The sequence below is a fragment of the Mus caroli genome, unplaced genomic scaffold (genome assembly GCF_978045245.1).
Source record: "Mus caroli unplaced genomic scaffold, Mus_caroli_1 scaffold_6, whole genome shotgun sequence".
Classification (NCBI taxonomy): domain Eukaryota; kingdom Metazoa; phylum Chordata; class Mammalia; order Rodentia; family Muridae; genus Mus; species Mus caroli.
In genome coordinates, this window is record NW_028227261.1 from 15,576,947 (window position 1) to 15,599,898 (window position 22,952).

Sequence of the window (22,952 nt, forward strand, 5' to 3'; positions counted from 1 at the left end):
GAACTCTCTCATGTAGACCAGGCTGGCTTCAAACTCAAGACGTGCCTGCCACTGTCTCCAGAGTGCTCGGGATAAAAGCGTGCGCCACCACTGCCCGGCTTACTTTTGCTTTTGAAACAAGATTTCACAAAGCGAACTGACTCTCTGCACAGGCAGTCCTAAAACTTGTGATCCTCCTGCCTCAGCCTCGAAAGATCCTAGATTACAGGCCTGTGCCACCAGGCCTAGCCCTTTCTCTATCTTCAAAGCCAGCAATGTGACATCTTCAGTCTCTCTAGAGCTTCGAATGTGGCATTTCCTGGGTGGTTAAGAGCACAGCCTGTTCTCCCCGTGAGTGCCTACATGGTTGCTCACAGCCATCTGCGCTAGTACTAGGCTATCTGATAACTACTCCCGGCCTCCATGGGCACCAGGCACACACGTAGAGCCCAGCCACGCACAGAAGTAAACCACCCATACATATGAAATAAAAGAATCAAAAGCTCTCAACCAGGCAGTGGTGGCACACACCAGTAATCCCAGCACTCCCTAGAGGCAAAGGCAGGTGGATCCCTAAGTTCAAGGCCATCCTGGTCTACAGAGAGAATTCCAGGGCAGCCAGGGCTACACAGAGAAACCCTGTGTCAAAAATATCTCTCTCTCTCTCTCTCCTATCACTTCTATTACCTTCTCATCTGTCTCTGTCATCTGACTGTCATCAAGACTTCCTCTGTCCCACTCTTACAATAACATGTGTGATTATGTCAAGTCTGCACAGATAACCCAGAGTAACCCCCACCTCCGAATACACTAGCTGTCCACACTGGCAACATCCCTTCTCTGTGTAGCCTCAGGTCCCAGGATCCCTACCCACATATCAGTGAGGTCATCACTCAGCCAGCTTCATCCTCTGTTCTGGAATGCCCTCCCTCCCACTCTGCCCACACCTAGCGACTCCTCAGCCTCTGCTGAGACCCTCACACCCCGCTGTCCTGCCCTGTCGCTTGGGTGCCTGTGGTCCCTGTATGTTTCTTATCCATCAGGTAGACCTATCACTCAGACTACACTGTAAGGCCTGGGAAGGCTGTGGCTTCATAAAACTCCTTGCTCATAATTTGCATGCAGGAAGCGGTGCTGTATTGATACATTTTCAGTGTCTAACAAAACAAAGCTGTGCCCACCTTGGAGCTGTGCCTGGCCCAAATGTCGAACAACCATTTGAAAAATGCATTGGATGGCAGCTTGTCCTGTCTTGATGGGATAAGTTGTTATGCAAAGCTGAGCATGGTGGCACACATCTGTACCACCAGCAATTAGAAAGCTGAGGCAGAAGGGTCACAAGTTCAAGGCCAGCCTGGGCTACATAGCGAGACCACATCTTGAAAAGGAAGGAATAAATAAAAAAAGAAAGAAGAGAGGGATGAAAGGGAAGGGAAGGGGAAAGAAGGGGAAGGGGAGGGAGGAAGGGAGAGAAAAAGATACAAGGAGATAAACTGACCCTCAGCTCTCTTCCTGCCCCTCTTTTTAAGGGTTCTCTCTGTGTCTGATATACCTTCTGGAACATTACAAGAAAATTATGAGCCAGTCCCAGGAACTTCGGGTGACTCTTTCAGTTCTTTTCTCCCCCAAGCTGTGAATTTGAACCCCTTCCCCCCCCCCCCCGCTGTGAGTGAGTCAGCTGCCACCCCGCCTGCAGGCACCAGGATTTTCTGTTTGCACAAAGGGATTGAGCCCAGTGTCAGAGATGGCCTACACAGGAATAGACAAACACAGGCAGGGCCCTATCCCCTACCTGACTTCCCGGGATAACTACAGTGCTTGATTTCCTTCAAAAAGTCCCCAAGAGGGCCAGCAAGGTGGCTCAGCAGATAAGCCTGCTGACCTGCGTTTAGTCTCTGGGACCCACATAAAGGAAGGAGATCAGAGATCACTGACTCTGCCCAGTTGTCCTCTCATTGACACATACGTGTCTACACACACATGCCACATGCCACCCACAAAGGTGGCAGGCCAACCCGATCCAGCCCGTGGACTATAGTTCATCAATGCCATTCTGCAGATACGGACATTGGTGTTCAGGGAGGTCGATGGTAGCCTGACTGCCTCACAGCTAGTTGCATGAAGGATCGAAGCATGGCGGGGCTCCTGACCTCCCCAGCTGCCGTTTACTGAGTACTTACTGCCCACCATGCACTGGGCTTAAAGCTCCCCCTCATCATCTCATGACAAGATGCAGGCACGGTGACACCCCATGTTCAGGGTGGGGAGACATGAGGACTTAGCTAGAACTGGGATTTCTATCTAGAACCGGGAGTGTGATGTCTCAAAATCCCTGCTTGCTCAGTCCTCACGTCTCTGCATGGAGTATGTATGGTTCAGCCACGCTTTTAAGGAACTTTTATGGGAGATAAGCAGTTCATTGGGAGGTGGCTAAAGGGTCCCTTCCGTCTCTCCTCTGTGGGCATCAGCTGGCTTCTCTCTCCGTGCAGGCCCAGATGAACGCCTCTCGGGAAACACAGAGGTCTCTGCGGCAGGAGCACCTGGCTGAGAAAGAGAAGCTGGCAGAGAAGCTGGAGCAAGAAGAGAAGCTGAAAGCCAAAATCCAGCAGCTGACAGAAGAGAAGGCAGTAAGTTCCTCTGAGTCTGGGAAGTGAGGTGGACATTTCCGTGGGCCACTGGGGGCTTTGTGCGGAACAGTAACCTCCCCAGCCTCTGGATTGGTGGGCTGGCTCTAAATGAGTTACCCAGGGCGAATAATTTGGTTCTAAAACTCACAGCAATGGGCTGGGGAGAGATGGCTCAGTGGCTGAGAGCATTGGCTGCTCTTGCAGGGGACTGGGGTTTGCTTCCTAGCACCCGTGTGGCAGCTCAGAACCATCTGTAACTCCGGTTCCAGGGGGGTCTGACGCCCTCTTCTGGCCTCTGTGGGCACTGCACACAGATAATATATTGGCATACATTCACGCAGGCAAAACCCCCATACATATTAATACAACAAACAAATAAGAAAAAAGAAACACAGAAAGATCAACTGGAAAAGGCAGGCGTGTTGACATTTCAGGAAAAGCTACCCTACTTGTTTTGTATTTCAGTTGACTATACAAATTGGAATCGCTAAGGCAGATCCTGGTTTACCAGTGGCCAAGTGTAAGCAAAACTGATTTCGGGTCACATCAGCCTTTTTTTTTTTTTTTCTCTAGATATGTAGCTGGGAAAACAAATTGGCCCAAATTGCTGCTCACCCTCCTAGAATCCAGGCCACGGAGAAAGCTCCGCCGCAGAGCCTTGCCTGCTAAGGTGCCTGCGTGATCTGAGGCCCTGCTTGAGGGGCAGAGTCTGCTTCACAGTTCTGACATCCCCTAGAAGCCCATGACACCCCAGACCTGCATCCGAGACACAGTGTGGGATGTCCCAGAGATGTCTCCAAGAAAGCAACTCTGGTCAGATTCTGTGTGCTAAAAATAGTCTGTGTCACAGGCCAGAATTCACCGCTGTGATCACCTTCCCACGGCCGGCATAAGACTGGAGGCATCCTGTCGGGGAGGGATGCGGAGCACACAAGGCCCTGCCCTTCCTGAAGATCCATAGGCAGCTAATGATTGACAAGGGGGGGGGGTAAGGAGAGGGAGGGAGAGGGAGGGAGGGAGAAATGGAGAGAGGAAAGGAAGGAGGGAGGGAGGGAGGGAGGGAGGGAGGGAGGGAGAGAGAGAGAGATTCCTCAGTTGTGTAACCACTGGCAAGATGGCCACCCTGATGGGACAGATTGGGTCACAGAAAGAATGAGAGGTGAAGAGAGAGACAGGGGAGAGAAGAGAAGGAGAAAGAGCCAGAGAAGGAGAAGCAGAGGGAAGCTATGAAGCACAGTGGGGAAGGCTTGAGAAGAGGAAGAGAGTCAGAGAGAGGGAAGAGATGGCCATGGGGGTACACACAACCAAAATACACCATACACATGTGTTTTAATGTCACAACGAAAGCCATTATCATGTGTTGTAGTAGATACTTAATCTTGGTCAGGGGGTTTCTACCGTGCCTTGGAGCATTTGTTCCCAGATAAAAGACACCAACCTTTTATATTTGTAATAAGTCTTTAATGAACTAGAGCTAGGCAGATATCAACCATGTAAGCTACTAAAATCTACTTCCCATCAATAGCCCTGAGGTATAGCTTGCCATGTGCCATCTGGGCAGCTCTTAACTCCAACTGGCCAGCCTTCATGGCCATGTTTTCATGACTCAACTACCCCATGGCGTCTCTCCTCTCTCCACCATCTTTCTTCTCCTTGTGGTCCAGCCCTGGACCCTGAGCCAGGAGCAGAAAGCCCACCTCTGCTACCTCTCATCTGCCCATCTTTATTCAACCAATTGTTTTACATTGCAGAGCTTTGTCACATAGCATCACTTTGTGTAAGTTAGGATTCTCTCCTCCCTGAGGCAAGCAGGGCTAGTATGTAGCTCTACAATCCATAGCAACAGACCAAACCTCAACAGTGTGCATAATTAACATATGCTAATCAACAAGTATTTAAAAAAGCACACACCCTGGACCCACTACATCGGACTCTGTGGAGAAGATAGGAAATGTATTTCTTTTTTTAAAAATAGTTATTTATGTATGTGAGTACACTGTAGCTGTCTTCAGACACACCAGAAGAGGGCATCAGATCCCATTACAGATGGTTGTGAGCCACCATGTGGTTGCTTGGAATTGAACTCAGGACCTTTGGAAGAGCAGTCAGTGCTCTTAACCACTGAGCCACCTCTCCAGCCCCTAGGAGATGTATTTCTAAAGCCAGTTCTTATTATCCCCCTGTGTGACACTTAGGAACCTGCCATACTGTGTGACAGACACTTAGGGACCTGCCGTACTTTCTTTGCTCTCCTCCGAGATCAGTGGCTTAGGCTCTCACCTGCTGGACCACCCTTTGTCATTCAGACTCTGGGGTCAAAGGTGGGAGTGTAGCTTGGGCTCTGGGGTTTGTGACATTCCAAAGCACAGCCATAACTGATAGCCACAATCAGAGCAGTTATGGCGGGGGAGGGGGGGCACGTGCACATTGTACCCTTATTCCTACCCCCACCTGCCAGATCCCAACTCCTTCCAAGCATCCCCTCTCTCCATGGTGAAGGACAAGGCCTTGCACAACGTCACCATCTCTTGTTGGCTCCAGTTCAGTTCAGTGAACCCCAACTAGAATAGTCCATCTCTGTCACTCGTACGTGTGTGTGTGTGTGTGTGTGTGTGTGTGTGTGTGTGTGTCTGAGGGTAGCCCAGTAATAGACATGGGTGTGCAGGCTTCACTGCCTTTAGATTGGTTCTTTAAGAAGATGAATCATATGGTGGTTGAGTTTAGCTTTTGAAGAGGAAGGAAGGGTTTCTTTTGGCCCGGTTTTCTGTGTTCGCTGGACCCCTGTGCACTTAGCAGACCATCACAGTGTCAGGAGCCTGTGGCAGAGAGGGCTCTGTACTTCATGGTGGCTGGGAAGCAGAGAGTGGAGAAAGGAAAAGGGGCCAGTGTAATCCGAGACAGGATGCCCTGCTGACCAACTGTCTGCTACTAGGCCCCACATCCTAAAAGTTTCCAGAACCTCCTAAGACAGCAGGACAGGTGGAGACCAAACACGCTCAGCACAGGAGCCTGTGTTCCAGTTCCAAACCACAGGAGCCAAAGTCTCAGTTGTAGGCTTTAGAGAACTTGAAGGAAAATAAACCAAACCAAACCAAACAAACCTTTATTTCCACAGAAAGAGTCAAATCCAGAAAGGCCCTAAAACCTTCAAAATCTTCCCCAGGTCTCCACCTCCTGCTCTGTCTTTCAGACTGACTGACATCCCTACCTAACACCAGCCTTTCCCAGTCCAGGGTCCGTTGTTTGACTCAGCGGTTGGCTGTTTCCATTTGGGGGTGTGATGCTTCAGCCTGCATGGTGCCTACGCCCCCATCCCACCCCCAGGATCACCAGCCTGGGCCTCCCTCCTCTTACCCCTCTGAAATTATTCCTGGAAGATACTTCAGAGTGATGCTTTGAGCATCCTATGTTTCACATAGGAACCTCAGAATACCAATCAAACAGAGGGGTGTCCACACTCAGACGGACATGACAACCTGCCCAGACAGATTGCCATCCTGACTCCCATCCCAGCTTGGCCCTTGAGATTCGTATGAGAAACACTTTGTAGGCCTCAGTCATGGTGCGTATGTGCGTGCGTGTGTGTGTGTGTGTGTGTGTGTGTGTGTGTGTGTGGATGCGCGCGCCTGTGCTCATGTCATGGTACATGAGCTCATAGGCCAACTCTCAGGAGGCAGTTCTCTCCTTCCTCCATGTGGCTCCCAGATATTGAACTTGGGTTGCTGGGCTTGGCAAGCAAGCGTATTTACCCACTGAACTATCCTACCAACCCTCCTTGTTTTTTTGAGACGAGATCTCTCACTAGCTTAGAACCTGCCAAGTAGGCTAAACTATCTGGCCAGTAAGCCCCAGGAATCCACCAGTCTCCCTGCAGTACTGGAATGACAAGTGCATACCACCTTGACTAGCTTTCTTTTTATGGGTCTCTGTGTGTGATATGCATGTGGTTATGAATATTCATATATGTGGGTGCATATATGAATATGCATATACATGTGCAACTGCAAACACATACAGAAGTCTAAATGCACGTATGCTCCTGCACTTGCGTGTGGAGGCCCAAGGGTCTTCCATGATCACACCCCACCTTATTTAGTCAGCGTTGCTCAGCTGAGCCCAGAGCTCGCAACTACAGCTAACTATTCAGCTTGCCCCAGGATTCCCACTCCTCGGCTTTTGAGAGCCCTATAATTATGGCAGACTGCCACACCCACCCAACTTTTCACGGACACTGGGGACCTGAACCCTGGTCCTCTTGCTTGCACATTTTGCTTCCTGTACCGTCTCTCCCGCCCCACGCCTGTTTTTAAGGGAAAGCTGGGTATCAGGTCAGGTCCTTGTGTGTGCAAGGCGAACATTATACTGATGCATTGCGCCATCTTCCCAGCACTATCCTGGCTTTTAAGTGACCCTCCCTGCTGTACCCTAGTACCCCTCATCTCGCTGTCTGTAAAAATAACACATGTTGTAACTCATCCCTCAGCCTCCTTCCCATGGATCCTGCTGCTCTTAGGACTTCATTTCCACTGGCAGAAGAAAGGCCAGGCTCCTTCATCGATCCAGCACGAGCCCTCCCTCTTCTTTTTATTATGGGCCCTGGACAGCACCTTCTTAATTTGTGCACACACTTCTTACTGCTGTAGACCAATTGTCAGCACACTTGCTCCACGAAGCCAGATGATAAATGGTTTCATTTTTGCCGGCTACTCTTTCCTCTTTGCAGTCTGTGTTGTGACTTCACAGCCCTGCTCTTGTAAGAAGCCACCAGAGACCACACCTCAACAGAGGGCATGGAGGGTCCCAATAAAGCTTTATTTACAAAGCAGTGGAGTGGGCAACGTCTACGGGCCATTCACTAACGTTGGCCCTAAACTCATGCATCTCCAGTCCCCACCACCCAGAAACCTTCTTTATCCATCAGCCCAGGGCTGGCTGGAGGTCTCTGTTAGGTTGGTTTAAAACAGACTTAAAAGTCATAACCCCGGTTCCCCAGTATCTCTAAACTAAGCCTGTTTCCTCTTATGCATGGGGTGGAGGCTGGCGGCTGGCACTACACCAAAAAAATCACTTATTGATCATTTCATCATTTCTTCCTCACATCAGCTCCGTGTACAGATAGGGAGACTGAGGCTTCCATGCCCAGAGTCTCAGAGCTGCCAGGCCCCATATCTGGGAAGGCTCCATCCAGAGTTCTTACCTGGTCCACCTGCACCATCCCAGACCCCATGTTCCATGCACATAGACTAATTCCCACATTCTCTTTAGAATGTGATAAGGTCTGAAGCGCCTGGCAGAGTCCACTTTCCTGCCATGGAAACCAGGTCTGTTTAACAAGGGTCCTTGACTTGCAGGCCCTGGAGACAACTATTGCCCAGGAGGAAAACAGAGCAAAGGAGGCGTGGGGTGGGGCACAAAAGCCCGAGGGGTGGAGAGTAGCCTGGCCTACCAGAAGAAGGCAAGCAGTTCAGGGGGGCGGGAGGGAGTTGAGTTGGCCTAGACTGTCAATCAAGGCTTCTTACAGTTGTCAGGGTCCAGCTGAGGTTTTCACATAGATCTGCTTCTTCGGAGCGCACTGAACCGCTGGCCCCTCTGCCCCGGCCTGCGTGAGCCATGCTGAAGGTAGAAAAGCAAACCACACAGGGCCCAGGGAGAGTCCACTCCCTGCCATGGCAACAGGCAGACTCAACAGCGGCTGTTGGCTTGCAGGCTCTGGAAGAGAGCATCGGTCAGGAGAAAAGCAGATCGGAGGAGGCCCTGGAGAAGGCGCAAGCCCGAGTCCGTGAGCTGGAGAACCACTTGGCTAGTCAAAAGGAGGTAAGCCCTGCTGGGGGAGGCCGGCTGAAGGGACTGTGGGAGACAGAAGACAGGTGGGGAGAGGGGGCGCTGTCCTGTCCTGTCCTAACCTGGACTCCGCAATTGGGAGAAGCATAGAGGATTTAAAAGAGAGCCACGGAGATGTGTGGCCTTGCCAACCAGTTGGGAAAAGCAATATACATGTGACAAGCTGGAGTGGTGGCTTCTGCCCATCACCCCAGTACTGAGGTCAATTCAGTCAGGAGGCTGGGGATAATGGGATCATGGGCTCTTGAGAGGACACTCCATCTTCAGCACCAACATCTTCAGTCCCAGCAGAGGGATGCACAGGGCTGGAAGGAAGTCTGTCTTAGGTTGGGGTGAGTCAAGCTCTTTCTGGCCAAAAGATGGCTGTTGTCAACCCATTTCGGGCTTCCTCTTTCACATAGCAGTCCAGATGTGTAAAAAGCAGGACCTGATCCTATATCCTTCCCAGCCAGCCCATCCACTCCCCATCCAGTCCCATCTGGTCCCCTGGCACACACAGCAGGATGGGAGCCTGGCCTGGATCCTCTCACCATGCTTGCTCTGGGTGCCAGAAGTCACCATAGTTCAGCAGATGAGAGGCCTTGCAGATGAGTCACACCCAGAATGTTTTAGTTTGGATCCATAACATGCATTTGTAAATCTAGAGTTCAGTCCTCTCTTGGAAACTCAAAAACTCTGTCCCTCATTTCCACTTTGTAGACCAGAGGAAGGGGAAGGCTGGAATGGATACCAGCATCCGCAGTTAGGGTGATCCTTTGAGAGTTGGCGCACACAAGCCCATGTCGGTTTGGATAGGTGTCTAACTCTCATAAGCTTTGAAGTTTGTAGCTCATCACCTGCCTTCTTCCTAAAGTACAGTAGCCGTTAACAAACACCATCCCTCCAGCCACAGAAGCCTGGGGAAGGGTTTTCCTATCCCTCATTAAAGATGCTGAGTTCCTGTGGGTGTGCCGGAACTCTAGTCCCCAGAAGAGCTCTGTTACACTGTCAGTTTGCATTTAGCTGCAGTCAGTCTCAGACCCCTGGTCTTTTTTCCCCACACACTTTCGTAATCCCTGAAGGGTACAGGCTTTGTAGCCACACAAAAGACAAGTTCAAGTCCATCCACACCTCCCTTCTTGGAAGCGGGTCATGAAGGGCAGAGACAATGCACAACCCAGCGTTGAACCCGGAAGTGTCACTGATCTGTGGTAGTCGTCACCAACACCACTACGACCAGGTCTCCCTGGACTTGGGATAGCCCTTGCTTCCTGACCACCCTCCCTCCTCAGAGTGGAGTGCTTGTCTGCTCCCCCAGGGGAGGGGAAAGTATCGCCCTACATGCAATTCCACCTACACAATCTGATGTGGCCCAGGGAGATGTTTACAGCGGCTTCTCCTGTAGCTGCTCCTCAGCGCTCTGTCAACACTGTTGCCACGGTTTGCCCTTCTTATGTCTCCAGGCAGGGTGAGGAGGCAGGTGTGTGTATGTGTGTGTGCTGTGTATGTATGTGGTGTGTGGTATGTGTGTATGTGCTGTGTATGTGGTGGGTGTGTGGTGTGTATGTGTATATGGTGTGTATGTGTGTAGCATATGTGTGTGTGTAATATGTATGTATGTAGTATATGTGTGTGTGGTGTGTATGTGGTAGTGTGTGTGTATGTGGTGTGTGTGTATGTGGCATGTGTGTATGTATAGTGTATATGTATGTATGTGGTATGTATGTATGTAGCATATGTGTATGTGTGTGTGTGTAGTATGTATGTATGTGGTACATGTGTGTATGTGGCATGTGTGTGTATATGTGGTGTGTGTGTGTGGTATATGCGTATGTAGCATATGTTTATGTGTGTGTGATACATATGTATGTGGTATGTGTGTGTGTGTATGTAGTTCGTGTGTGTGTGTGTGTGTGTGTGTGTGTGTGGTCTCCATGGAGTCACTTCAGTCAGATGCCATCCAGACATCAACAAGAGCTGGCAAGATGATGGGAGGGGATCAGAAAAATGTAAGCCTCTGGGCTGGGTGTGGTGAGGTAGATCTCTGGGAGTCTGAGGCCAGCATGGTCTACATGCAGAATTATAGGCCTGGCCTTAAAAAAGATTGGTTTTAAAGCATCATGCAGAAGGGCCAGGGCTTACAGCAACCTTCAAGGGTCACAAGACCTGACTGTAGTCTTTTCCCAGAAAGAACTGAGCCCCCTCTACTGAGCTTTTTGTTGGTTTCTTGGGATGTTTGTTGTTTGTTTGTTTATTTTGTTCTGTTTTGACAGAAGATCTGTTAGCCTAGGTTGGCCTCATGCTCACTACGTAGCCAATTATAACCTTTGACCGCCTGGCCTCCTCTTCTCCACCTCCCACGTGTTGGAATCACAGGTGTGAACCGCACAAAACTACCTTAAAAGCGGGAGAGATTTCCATCCTCTCCACCTCTTAAGGATTAAATGCCTTCCGAAGGCTAATCCTCTCCCCTGTTGTGGACTCTAGTGGAAATCTTGTAAGTTCCAAACACCAATGCCCTGCCAGGTGCCGAAGGGAGCCCTGTGAATACTGGAGAGGCTTTTCTTGGGATTTTGGCTACTGTTCCAGGACCTTGGAGGTAGAACCTGTGGTTGAATAAAGACAGCAAGACATGGATGGACCAGATGACATTCCATGGCTAGGAACAGCAGAGTGCTAACCCAGAGCTCTCCCCTCATCCAAGACATCCCCGGAAGGCTCACCCTGAACCTTCTAGATGCTGGAAGAATTCTAGTGGTGACTGGCTCATTCATCCCCACCCCTCCATCCTCCCGAAACCAATTCTCCTTCCGAAATTTGCTTCACTAGTTAGAAGGTGGTTATCAATGAGTCTTCTCCCTCAGATCCTGGTCCTTCCCACAGCCTCTGTACTCAGCCCGCGTGTTTGCTGTGTTCAGGACCCTGGCCTTCCTCTTAACAGGTGCCACCGCCATAGCCCTGAGCCCTCACCTCTTCTGGCTCCTGGTTTCCTAGTCTATAAACCAAATAAAGAGTGAAAGGGTCCTCGGCAGCAGCTCCCCACAGGGGTGCCATGGGGATGAGGTCATTCTGGGGCGACGCAGCTGCCCATCCTAACTGTTACTAAGTAGAAGCTGGTATTATTGACTGTGCCTTTCAGGCCTTGGAAAACAGTGTGGCTCAAGAGAAAAGAAAAATGCGGGAAATGCTGGAGGCAGAAAGGAGGAAGGCACAAGACCTGGAGAATCAGTTGACCCAGCAGAAGGAGGTAGGAGCGCCCAGTGCCCCCCACCCCCAGCAGGACTTGCAGCCAGGTGTGCCCGGCAGCCATGCAGTCTGAGGTCACGCCGCCACCCACCGCCAACACTTGCCACTCAGTGGCTGACCCCGGATGATCCCTGGGAGCTCAGACCCCTGGAAAATGGGAATTTAAGTGATCTCATTTGGTGGGACAAAGGTTGCCGTATGTAAAGTACATAGCTCTTCTCTGAAGCTACCAGGAGTCGTGCCAGCTGGAACGGGAAACAGTTCTGAGCACTCTGCCCCACCCCCGAAAGCCAGGGACTTCCCAGGGTGAACCTGTCACCGTGCCAACACCTACCAGGTTAGACAGCGGCTCAGCTCAGGGACTGAACACTCTGTGACCAGGTCGTTTCCAGGAACAAGGAGCCCCTCCCACTTGGTGCTCCTGTGACTAACTGAGACGCGTGGCTCCCTGCTCACCAGACTCATCATATCCCCTCTCTCTCTCTCTCTCTCTCTCTCTCTCTCTCTCTCTCTCTCTCTCTCTCACACACACACACACACACACACACACACACACACACACCTCACACTCTGGCAGGCACCTCGTTCCATGAGTTCTTGTCCCAAGCCTCTGAGTCACTGGTCTTCATGGTGACTCACCTTGGCTTCCCCGTGCAGCTCATTTGTCCTCTGTCTTAGTCACTGTGTTAGTGCTGTGAAGAGACACCATGACCAAGGCAACTCCTATAAAAGAAGGCATTTAAGTGGGGGCTTGCTTACAGTTTCAAAGGGTTAGTCCATTATCATCATGGCGGGAGCACAGAGGCGAGTGCATTGTGGGAGCACAGCATGAGCATGGTGGGAGCACAGCAGGAGCATGATGGGAACACAACAGGAGCATGGTGGGAGCACAGCAGTACTCATGGTGCTGGAGAAGTAGCTGACGGCTGCTTCCTGATCAGAAGGCAGAGAGCAAGAGAGTGGGCCTGGAATGGGCTTTTGAGACCTTAAAGCCCACCCCCAGTGACAAAGTTTCTCCAACAAGACCCATATGAACCTATGGGGGGCTTTTCTTAACCAACCCACCACACCCTCTCTTCTGCGCTCACCCCCAAACCCCTCCTTGACTTCCAGATCTCAGAGAACAACACGTATGAGAAACTCAAGATGAGAGACACTCTAGAGAAGGAGAAGAGGAGAATACAGGACCTGGAGAATCGCCTGACCAAGCAAAAAGAGGTAGGAGTCACAGAGACGGGCGGACCATTGCTCCCGCAGGCCTGCCGGGCCCTGCAGCCAGGCTTCAGGTCCTCCCCCTGCTCCCCTCTGGCTGTGGGATGCTTGCCGTCTCTGTGGCTTGCCGTCTCTGTGGCTTAGGAAACACAGATCTTCAGAGAGACACACCAGGATGACCACCGCGCATAACCAGACAGACCTACGCACAGTGCACGCATCTCGGCTGCTCCTGTGGCTGTTACTAGCTCCTGGCTAGTGCAGGGGCAGGATCTAAACCCAGGACTCTTAACCCCTTCATCTTCAGCCACTTCTTCCATTATACTGGCCTGGGTTTCTGTTAAGACCCACAATTCTGACATGGTAGGTAATGAGGAGACGGCTGCACACAGTCTCACAAACTGCAGTATCATTTGCTCATCCTGGGTCCCCATCATGGAAGGGACTCATACACATGTACACACACACACACTTATATATACATAGGCACACACACCTTTGCCAGTCTCTGTCAAAGTAGATGAGCAACATCCAACCTTGCAAATGTGAGTTAAATTTAAATATTTAATATTTAAATATGTAAGTATGTGTTAGAAGGATCTTCAGGGCTTGGCGGACTAAGAAGGGCATCTAAGTCTCTTTGCATTCATTTTGAGGGGTTTTCTTTAAACACATTGACATGCACGTGTGGTGGGGGCCCCCGCTACAGGGTGGATCTGGAATCTATATTTTTAACAAGCTGCCCACATAACTCGAGAGCATTTTGGACATGAGCACCTAATGAGAAACTATGTCACCAAAGCCCTTAGGATTGATTACACAGCTGCTCTGGACCCCACCTTGATGGGAGGCCTTAATGAATGGGTGGGTGTCCAGAGGCGGCAGAGTCCAGCAAAGTAAGGCGAGGATCAAGAACTCAGGACTGCCACGCTCCCATGTGAGGGCCTGGAGCTCAGATGAGGCCTGACCAAGGAGCTAGCTGTCTCTTTGCCTTGGTTCCTGGACGATGCAACCTGGAATGCCGAAAATGAATCAACAAGGAAGGGGTGGGAACAAGTCAGTAAAAGTTGAGGTAGGAGGATAAGTCAGTAGGGTGAGGAAGAGAGTTTAAATCCTTTAGAAAAGGGCTGGAGAGATGGCTCAGCGGTTAAGAGCACTGACTGCTCTTCCGAAGGTCCTGAGTTCAGATCCCAACAACCACATGGTGTCTCACAACCATTCATAATGAGATCTGATGCCCTCTTCTGTGGTGTCTGAAGACAGCTATGGTATACTTACATATAATAAATAAATAAATAAATAAATAAATAAATAAATAAACAAACAAACTCGTTTAGACATATATATGTCTTATTACTAGCTTGTCATATATATATATATGTGTGTGTGTGTGTATGTGTATATATACACATACATGTATACATACATATATATAATCAGGACTAGAGAAAAGACTCAGCAATTAAGAGCACTGAGTACTCTCCCAGAGGACCCATGTTAGATTCCCAGCACCCACATGGCAGCTCACAACTATCTATAACTCCTGTTCTGGGGATCCAATGCCCTCTTCTGGCCTCCACAGGCACCAGGCACACAAACAGTATACAGCCATACTGGCAAGCAAATTACCCATGCACATAAAATAAATCTTTTTTTAAAGTTTATCATGAATCAATAAATAAACTACAATTTTATCCCAGCAGTTGCAGGGGCAAGAAAAAGCCTGCTGGTTGTGTAGTCACTATGTAAAAACACAGCACAGCAGGGCTGTCCATGGAAGCCTGAAATCCCAGCTGCCTGGAGGCTGAGGTAGTTCAAGACCAGTCTGGGCTACAAAGCGAACTCAAGATCAGCTTAGAAACTTGTCAAAGCCCTGTCTCAAAATAAAAAAGTAAAGAGAGACCTGAAAATAGAGCTAAAGATACATCGCTTGCTTAGCACTGCAAGGGCCCTGGGTTCAAGTCCATAGTTAAATGTCAAGCAAACTCACAGAGATGAAGCTCTTTCCGGGTACCAACCCCATAGACAACCTCCACCACGAGCTCGTAACAAGAATTCTACAGCAACCAGAAACATCCTTAGCGACACCCTTCCATCCGGCCACTAAAAGCAGTAAGTAGCTGTGAGACCTCAGAGCTGGCTGGCAGCTCCAGACACATCAGGAAGAGCAGTGACACCTGACCCCGAGTGGACCCATCATCTACCAGGACAGAAAACAGACTGCAGAGCAAACACTGTGCGACTCTGGCAGGGATCCTGTATGCAATCCCTCAAACCCCAAAGAAGCAAAAACCAAACTGGACAAGTTAAAAGCTTCCGCCAGACAGAGGGAACAGTAAGCAGACGCAGTCCCTAGACTGGGCAGGAAATACTTTGGAGACACAGGTCAGAGAACTGGTTAATCTCTAAACCATCTGAGGAATTCAGATAGCTCAATAAAAAGATGGCCAATGGCCCAAAACTCACCAGGTACCTGATAGACTGGTGAGTTTTGTTTTATGGTGGGGGGAGAGGGGAGAGGGGGATAGAGCCCAGGGCCTCACACAAGCTGGCCAGCTGCTTTCCCACTGAGCTAGATCCAACCTTTCTGTTTGTTTGTTTGTTTGATTTTATTTTTGAAACAGAGTCTTATTTATTGGTCTAAGTTGACCTTGAACTCACTATGTAACGCAGGCTTGTATCAATTCTGCCATCCTCCTGCCTCTCAGCCTTTCAAGTAGCTGGAATTATAGACTAGCACCACACCTGACTTGAATACACATTTTTTTCTTTCTTTTTTTAAAAAAAAAATTATCTTATTGTTTTATGTGCATTTGAGTGTTTTACTTGCATGTGTGTCCGGTGCAGGCAGAGGCCAGGAGAGGGCATCACTGGAGTTGCAGAGGGTTGTGAGCCACCATGTGCATGCTGGGAACCAAACCTGAGCCCTCCGGGAGAACAGCCAGTGCTCTCAGCCACTGAGCCGTCTCTCCAGCCCCCTAAGTAGATGTTTTTCAAAAGAAGATAATTAGCCGATACACAGAAAAGATGAAGCCCTCAAGGCTGTCGGAGGAGTGACTTTTAGAAAGATTGCTGCGGGCACTCAGCTCATTGGTAGAGATCTTGCCTAGCATATAAGAAGTCCTGACTTGTGTCCCCAGTATCACATAAACCTGGCTTGATGGCACACATCTTTAATCTTAGCCCTTGGGCATTAGAGGTAGGAGAACCCAGACTTCAAGGTCACCCTCAGCCACTGAGGGGATTCAAGACTCCATCCTGAGCCACATGGGACCATATCTCAAACAAACAAAACCAAAACCCATTCAGACCTAAGTGGTAAGCGGCTTATTTGCACACAATTTTATTCATACTCACAACAGAATAATCAAAAGGTTAATGTGAAGCTGAGCGTGGTGGCGCACGGCTTCAGTCCTAGTACTCTAGAGGCAGAGGCAGGTAGATCTCGAGTTCGAGGCCAGCCTGGTCTACAGAGCGAGTTCCAAGACAAGTCAGGGCTACACAGAGAAACCCTGTCTTGGAAAACAAGAACAAAACACCGACCAAAAAAAAAAAAATTGATGTTTATCTACACAGGCAAAACAGATAAGAGAGAGAATAGAGAAGAAAAATTGCTCTGGCTCTGTGAGTATGGAACAAAGATGGCTGACAGTGAGTCTTCATTAGACCTGTGAGCATGAGCCAATGATGGCCAACTTGGGTCTCTACAGTATCTAGGGATACGGAGCAAAGACCTATGGGTATGGAACAAATATGGCTGACAGCAGGCCACCTCACACAGTCCAGCTTCTTGGCACAGTACAGACACAAGTGCACTCTGTGGTGGGTCCTCAGGGACATCTGGAGGAGTCCATTGAGCATCATGTGACAAGTGGCTCTGTATCTGCATCCTCTTAGGCAAGGTCACTTGTCCCCACGGAGACCCTTAACACTGAGATGTCAAGCCCAAGGCAAAACCTCGGGCACCAAGGCCACGAAACGACTCCCACTGAGGGACAGGGACAGCCTGGGAACAGCAGTGCCTTATTTTTCTTTTTCCCAAAACTATGTTTTCTTTTCTGATTACAAAAGGAGCCCCACTCCTTCTAGAATTTTTGACAAACACAGAAAATGACTGAGAAGAGCCTGGACATGGAGCCTGCATCTGCCAAGCAGAGCTATCACCAGTGATGCACTGATGTGATTTTGTCTCGGGTGCCTTTGTGCTATTGTTACGAATGTGGGTGAGGCTGGCTCGTTACCAAGATAATGGCATGTTGGCTACTGCTTCGAGAACTATTTTGATACATTATGTATTTCTCAAATGTCTCCGTGTCCCTGAACCCTCTTCCCCAGCCTGCCACTGAAGAATGTCCCGGGTCTACCCTGTGTGGGGTGGACCCTGGGTTGCTGGCCCCTCCCTCTGTCAGGTTGGGGGCGATTCTCACTTATTCTGGATATAGCTGATTGGCCCCAAGTGCGGGTAACCCCAGCACTCAGAAGGCTGAAGCAGAGGCTCTTGAGTTTAAAGCCAGCCTGGGCTATTGAGACTTTGTCATTAAAAAAACAAACAAACAAACAAACAAATGTCTTTAATCCCAGCACTCAGGAGGTAGAGGCAGGCAGATCTCTGTAAATTCAAGGCCAGCCTGGTTTACAAAGTGAGGTCTAGGATAGCTAGAGCTACAGAGAGAAACCCTGTCTCAAAAAAACCAAAATTAAGTAATTAATTAGTTAGTTAATTAATAAGCAAACAAGTAAGTAAAAGCTGTAGATTTACCCATTCTTAGTGTAAATCTACAAATGCAGCTGCTGGACCCCAGGATGTGAACATCCTCACTCCCGGTCTCTCTACCCACGTGACCTTCCAGAGAAGGTAGGCAGGTCCTCACTAGCAACAGCAGCTTGTGAGAGCACCCAGGACTGTGTCTCCAGACTGCATTTCATGGGGCTACGGACGCAGCTCAGTCCATAAAGTGCTTGCCAGGCAAGCACCATGACCTGAGTCCAATCCCCCGAAACCACATAAAAAAGCCAGGCACCGGAGCGGGAGAGATGGCTCAGCGGTTAGGAGCACATGCTGTTCTTACAGAGGACCTCGGTTTGATACCAACACACAGGTTGGGCTGTAAGGTTAACAACCGTCCAGAACTCTGGCCCCAGGGGATCCAATGCCTCTGGCCTGGGGCACCTACTCTGAGTGCAGATAGACAGACACACAGACACATAGGCAGACACACACAGACATACACACTCCTGTCTCAAAAGAGGTAGACTATATTTCTGAGCATGACACCTGTTGTCCTGTGGCTTCTATGAACACACACACATATACACACACCTGTTCATACATGTGCACCCACAAACACATCCATGTTTAGAAAAATAATTTGGGACCCAGCATAGGGCCTGGCAGGAGACCATACTCTAGTCCTTAGAGGAGGGTCTCTAAGGGGACGGACAGTAGGATTTGTGACGAAGATGGATGAAGGGGTTTCGAGGGAGAGGCATGAGCCATGCCGAGGAGTTGGCAACTGGAATGGAGTCCGGCCAGGGACCTGGAGTGCAGGGAACAGAGTCTCCAGGGCAGGGTAGGTAAAGAGTGAATGCGGTTAGCACATTTATCCCAGAAAATAGATTTATAGACAGCGCTCCTCAGGTATTTAAAGGGCTGTCTCATAAAATAGAAATAAAACTTTGTCAAGGGCTCCAGATGACACATTGAGGCTCAGAGACCAGAAATCACAAGAAGACAGATCTCCACTAAAGATAAAGGAGTGTTCTGCAGTAATTGGAATCTTCCAGAAAATTCTTGGGCTTTAGAGTTAAAAAGAATGAGCCAACTGGAGCCCGTGTCCTCTCCGTAGGCACAGGGGATAAGGGCCTTAGAGGAGTAAATGCTGATCTTGCTGATTTGGTGTTTGCTGTTTGTCTAGGAGATAGAATTAAAGGAGCAGAAAGAAAATGTCTTAAATAATAAATTAAAGGACGCCCTGGTCATGGTAGAGGACGCTCAGCAGATGAAGACAACCGAGAGTCAAAGAGCCGAGACGCTCTCTCTGAAGTTAAAGGAAACATTAGCAGAGCTAGAAACAACCAAGACGAAAATGGTGGGTTGATCTGAAAAAACCGGTAAGCTCCCCTCCGTTCTACAACCCCCCCCCCCGTCAAAGATTCCAGCGTGTGCTGGCTAGCATTATGTCAAGTTGACAAAAGCCAGAGTCGTTTGAGAAAAAGGAATTTCAGTTGAGAAAGTATCCCCATCAGACCCAGACGCTACCAAATGTCCCTCAGTGGCAAAAATCACCCTGGTTTGAAAAATTGCATCTTGTGGGACCTAGTGGTACGGGCTTGTCATCCTAGCTACTCTGGAGGCTGAGTGAAGAGAAACATACATTCAAGGTCTGCCTGGGTTACATTTGAGCCCAGGGACAGCTGAGCCACTTGATGAGGACCCCATCTCTAAATAAAATAAAGTACAACTGGAGATCTGGAGAGACTGCGGACAGTCCACGCTCATGCGCAGTGCTAGGAGAGAGGGCAGGCGTGGAGGAAAGCGGGGCTGGCAACGTAGGCAGGGCTGGAGGGGCCTGGGGTACAGATATCAAAAAGGGCTCAGAAAGTGGAGAGCCTGTCTGAGAGCCTGCGTTGGTTGGTGATTTTAGTTAGTAAGAACTGCGGTGGATGATTGTAGTCCAGCATCAGGGAGGCAGAGCCTGGCAGACCCCTGGGGCTCACTGACCAGCCAGCCTAGCCTACATGGTCAGGAAGAGACTCTGTCTCAACAAAAGAGGTGGATGGCACCCAAGGTCATCCTCTGACCTCCACACACAGGGCACACACACACAAATGCAAGTCAATTTGCTTTTTTTTTTCTCATCTAACTCTTTGTCCATTTATTGATTCTTTTTTAATTGATTTTTATTTTATATGTAGGTGCTTTGCCTGTGTGTATGTCTGTGCACTACCCATCTGCCTGGTTCCCATGGAGAGTAGAAGAGGGCGCCAGATCCCCTGGAACTGGTGTTACAGATGGTTGTGAGCCCCCATGTGGGTGCTGGGAACTGAATCCAAGTCTCTGGAAGAGCATCCACTGCTCTTGACTGCCGGATTTTCCAGCACACACAGCTCCCATTCATTAATCTCTATCAAACATCTGGGTCTCGGTGCTGTGGGCCTAACAGTGAAAGAGAGAGCAAGGCTCCTGCTGCATGGAGCTCAGAGACTTGCAGAGAAGACAAACAAACAAACAAACAAAAAATGAGGCCACTTCAGATGTGGATAAAGGTCTCGGGGACAAGAAAACAAACAACAGAAATTGTCTGGGACTCTTCCGTGAACACGTGTGTGGGAAGGTTCTCCCAAGGAGGCGATGTTAGTTAGAGACAAGGCCTGGAAGAGGATAGATCAGCCATGCAGTGGAGGAGGGTGCCAGGGGGACCAGGGGGACTAGGGCATGCAGAGGCTGTGAGGTAGGATGCAGTTTAGCACCTGTGTGCGCAGAGGAGGCAGGCCGCGGCCATCTGCTCTGGCTCCCGAGGTTAGATCCCTACCGATGTTTCCCCAGATCCTGACGGATGATCGGCTGAAGCTGCAGCAGCAGTCGATGAAGGCCCTGCAGGATGAGCGGGAATCCCAGAAGCACGGCTTCGAGGAGGAAATCTCGGAGTACAAAGAGCAGATCAAACAGCACTCGCAGACCATCGTGAGCCTAGAGGAAAGGCTCTGCCAAGTGACTCAGTACTACCAGAAGATAGAAGGGGAGATCGCAACGTTGAAAAACAACGATCCAGGTAGGGCTGGGGCTGCAGAAGAAACTCCACATCTAACCATTCCAGCATGACCCCAGGCTGGACCCCATCCAAAAGCCCCCATGTTCTCCGTCGGCCCCTCTGCTGCTCTTTGCACATGATGCTAGAAGCCCTCGGAGGCCTAACTGAGCTAAAGTCACAACAATGAGTTAGGACATCCTTTGTACCGAGCCAGTGAGCCAGCGAGGCTCTCGGGCAGCCAGAGCTATTAGTAGAGGTTGTCTTTTCCACATCATAAATGACAATCCAGGACCTTTTCTGTGCCACTGGCCACCGTGACCCCACTTAACAGTCCCACCCACCCACCCAGGCAGCCGGGCAGCCAGGACTGTCGTCCTACAAATTTAACCCAAAGGCAAAAAAAAAGGAAAAAAAAAATAGCCATCAGAGCTATGCCTCTCACTCACCTGAAATGACCTAGCTCACTCATGATAGGCACTAAACTCCGGGTGGAAAATTCTGGAAGCAGAGGCCTCAGGCCCTAGGTCTCTGCATCAGCACTGCTGATGTTTGGCACTGGATACGCCTCGCTTGGGGGCAGGGTGCCTCACTTAGCTACATCCCTGACCTCCATTAGAGGCCCCGTTCCTCGCCCACCTCACAGGCAGGTGTCTCCAGACATCACCGAAATTCCCCCCAGAGGGGAGCTAGCCCTCACTGGGAGGCATGGAGGTTAGTTCAGACTTGCCTCAGGCATTCCATCATTCCTTCAGTCCTATCTTGCTCTCTTGTCACGGCCTCCCGTAGGCACCAGAGATCCACGATAGACAAGCCAACGAATATCCCTGTGAGTTACCAAGTTAGTGCCCTAACAGTGGCTTGGGATAAGGAGGGCCCCACCGCAGGGGCACAGAGCAGGCTCTGTCTCCTAACCCAGAGTCCAGCTAAGAGTGAGGATACTCAATGGGACCCAACGGTGACAACATCTGTCATTTCCACCCTTAGAGAATTGTCTGCCATAGGGCGAGCATTAAATAAGTGTTTGTTGAATGAATACATGATCGGGCAAGGATTGGGAAGCAGAGGACAGTGGGCTAAGGAGGGAGCGAGGAAGCTGGAAAGCCAGGAGATGTAGATTCTCTTAAGGTGTTTGTCTAGAAAGAGAGAAGAGCAAGTAGAGTGGCCATCGATGAGGCCACACCTCTTAAAGCTCGGCTGGGCCACTGCTACCAGGTCCCTCAGTCCCACAGTGCTGCCTGGCCTGTAAATGTCACCCAGTAGCCGGGAAGAGCCCATAGCCATATTTAGCCCATTATCTGTTGCTGCTGACCCAGTGAACACCCAGTCCTATAAATGTTCAAGGGATAAGGGGTGCTTATGGCAATGGCCTTGCCAGCAGAGTCCCGAGAAAGCCCAGCGTGTCACGTGTCAAGAGAAAATGGGTGTGCAAAGTCGGGCATGTAGTTTGGTAGGTAGAGGACTGGTTTGTTTTTTTGTTTTGTTTTGTTTTGTTTGTTTGTTTTGATGGGAGAAGGTAGAAAAGGAAAAGACACAAGAGTTGTGAACGTGTCCGGTCTCTGTCCCGCTTATAAGCTGCTGGCATCCTGGGGCTCTGCCTCCATGGTCTCAAATGACCAATCTACTGTTCTAACTCCATCACGAGGTCAAGTCTCCACTTTCTTAAACCTCACAATGCGGATGAAATGCCAACCGATCAATCCCTGCCGTGGGTGTTGGCAGGTCCCCTGCAGGACCAGCTGTGACCCTCACTAGACCTCAGAGGACCTCAGCCCCGCCCAACCAAACCCCCGGTTCTTCCTCAAAGTACACTGAGTACAAACTACATGCAGGCTTCACGCAGAGAGACAGCCTCAGCTTATCGCCCTACTACACACGGAAGGAGTCTCAGGGTAGAGAGCGCTCAGGGACTTGTGAGAGACAGGTGAGTTCACAGGAGCGGTCAAAGGGAAAGTCCACCACATAACTGTGCTGACGTTAACACACCCTTCTAATGCAGGACCGAAGGAGGAAGCACCCCAAGAGCTTACAGCAGGACCCCCCCTGGACAGTGGCGACAAAGAAATAGCATGCGACCACCTGATGTGAGTACCTCTGTCTCAGGAGTTGGAGGAGCAGGGATATGGCCAGATTGTGTTCTCCCTGTTGCTTAGCCTTCTCGGTCCCTGCCGTGTGACCGATCCCATACAAGACTAGCTGAGACCCTCACTTGACCTCAGTCCTGCCCCCAACCAAACCCTTGGCTCTTCCTCAGAGCGTGCTAAGCGCAAGTGCATCAAAATGAGGTTCTCTTTGAGTATTTAAAGGCTGCCTGTCCCCT

At 50.0% G+C, this 22,952-nt stretch overlaps 1 protein-coding gene across 8 annotated transcripts in view; it reads left to right on the forward strand.

The window, feature by feature from the left end:
- Fhad1 (forkhead associated phosphopeptide binding domain 1) overlaps positions 1–22,952 on the forward strand; it is a 119,949-nt gene that overhangs the window by 67,669 nt on the left and 29,328 nt on the right. For all 8 annotated transcript variants that reach the window (XM_085838719.1, XM_085838721.1, XM_085838724.1 and 5 more), the window contains 8 exons: positions 1,509–1,579; positions 2,469–2,606; positions 8,313–8,420; positions 11,566–11,673; positions 12,786–12,890; positions 18,800–18,973; positions 20,431–20,656; positions 22,632–22,716. In XM_085838719.1, coding sequence (XP_085694845.1) covers positions 1,509–1,579; positions 2,469–2,606; positions 8,313–8,420; positions 11,566–11,673; positions 12,786–12,890; positions 18,800–18,973; positions 20,431–20,656; positions 22,632–22,716 — 1,015 coding nt within the window. The remainder of the gene's footprint in view (positions 1–1,508; positions 1,580–2,468; positions 2,607–8,312; positions 8,421–11,565; positions 11,674–12,785; positions 12,891–18,799; positions 18,974–20,430; positions 20,657–22,631; positions 22,717–22,952) is intronic.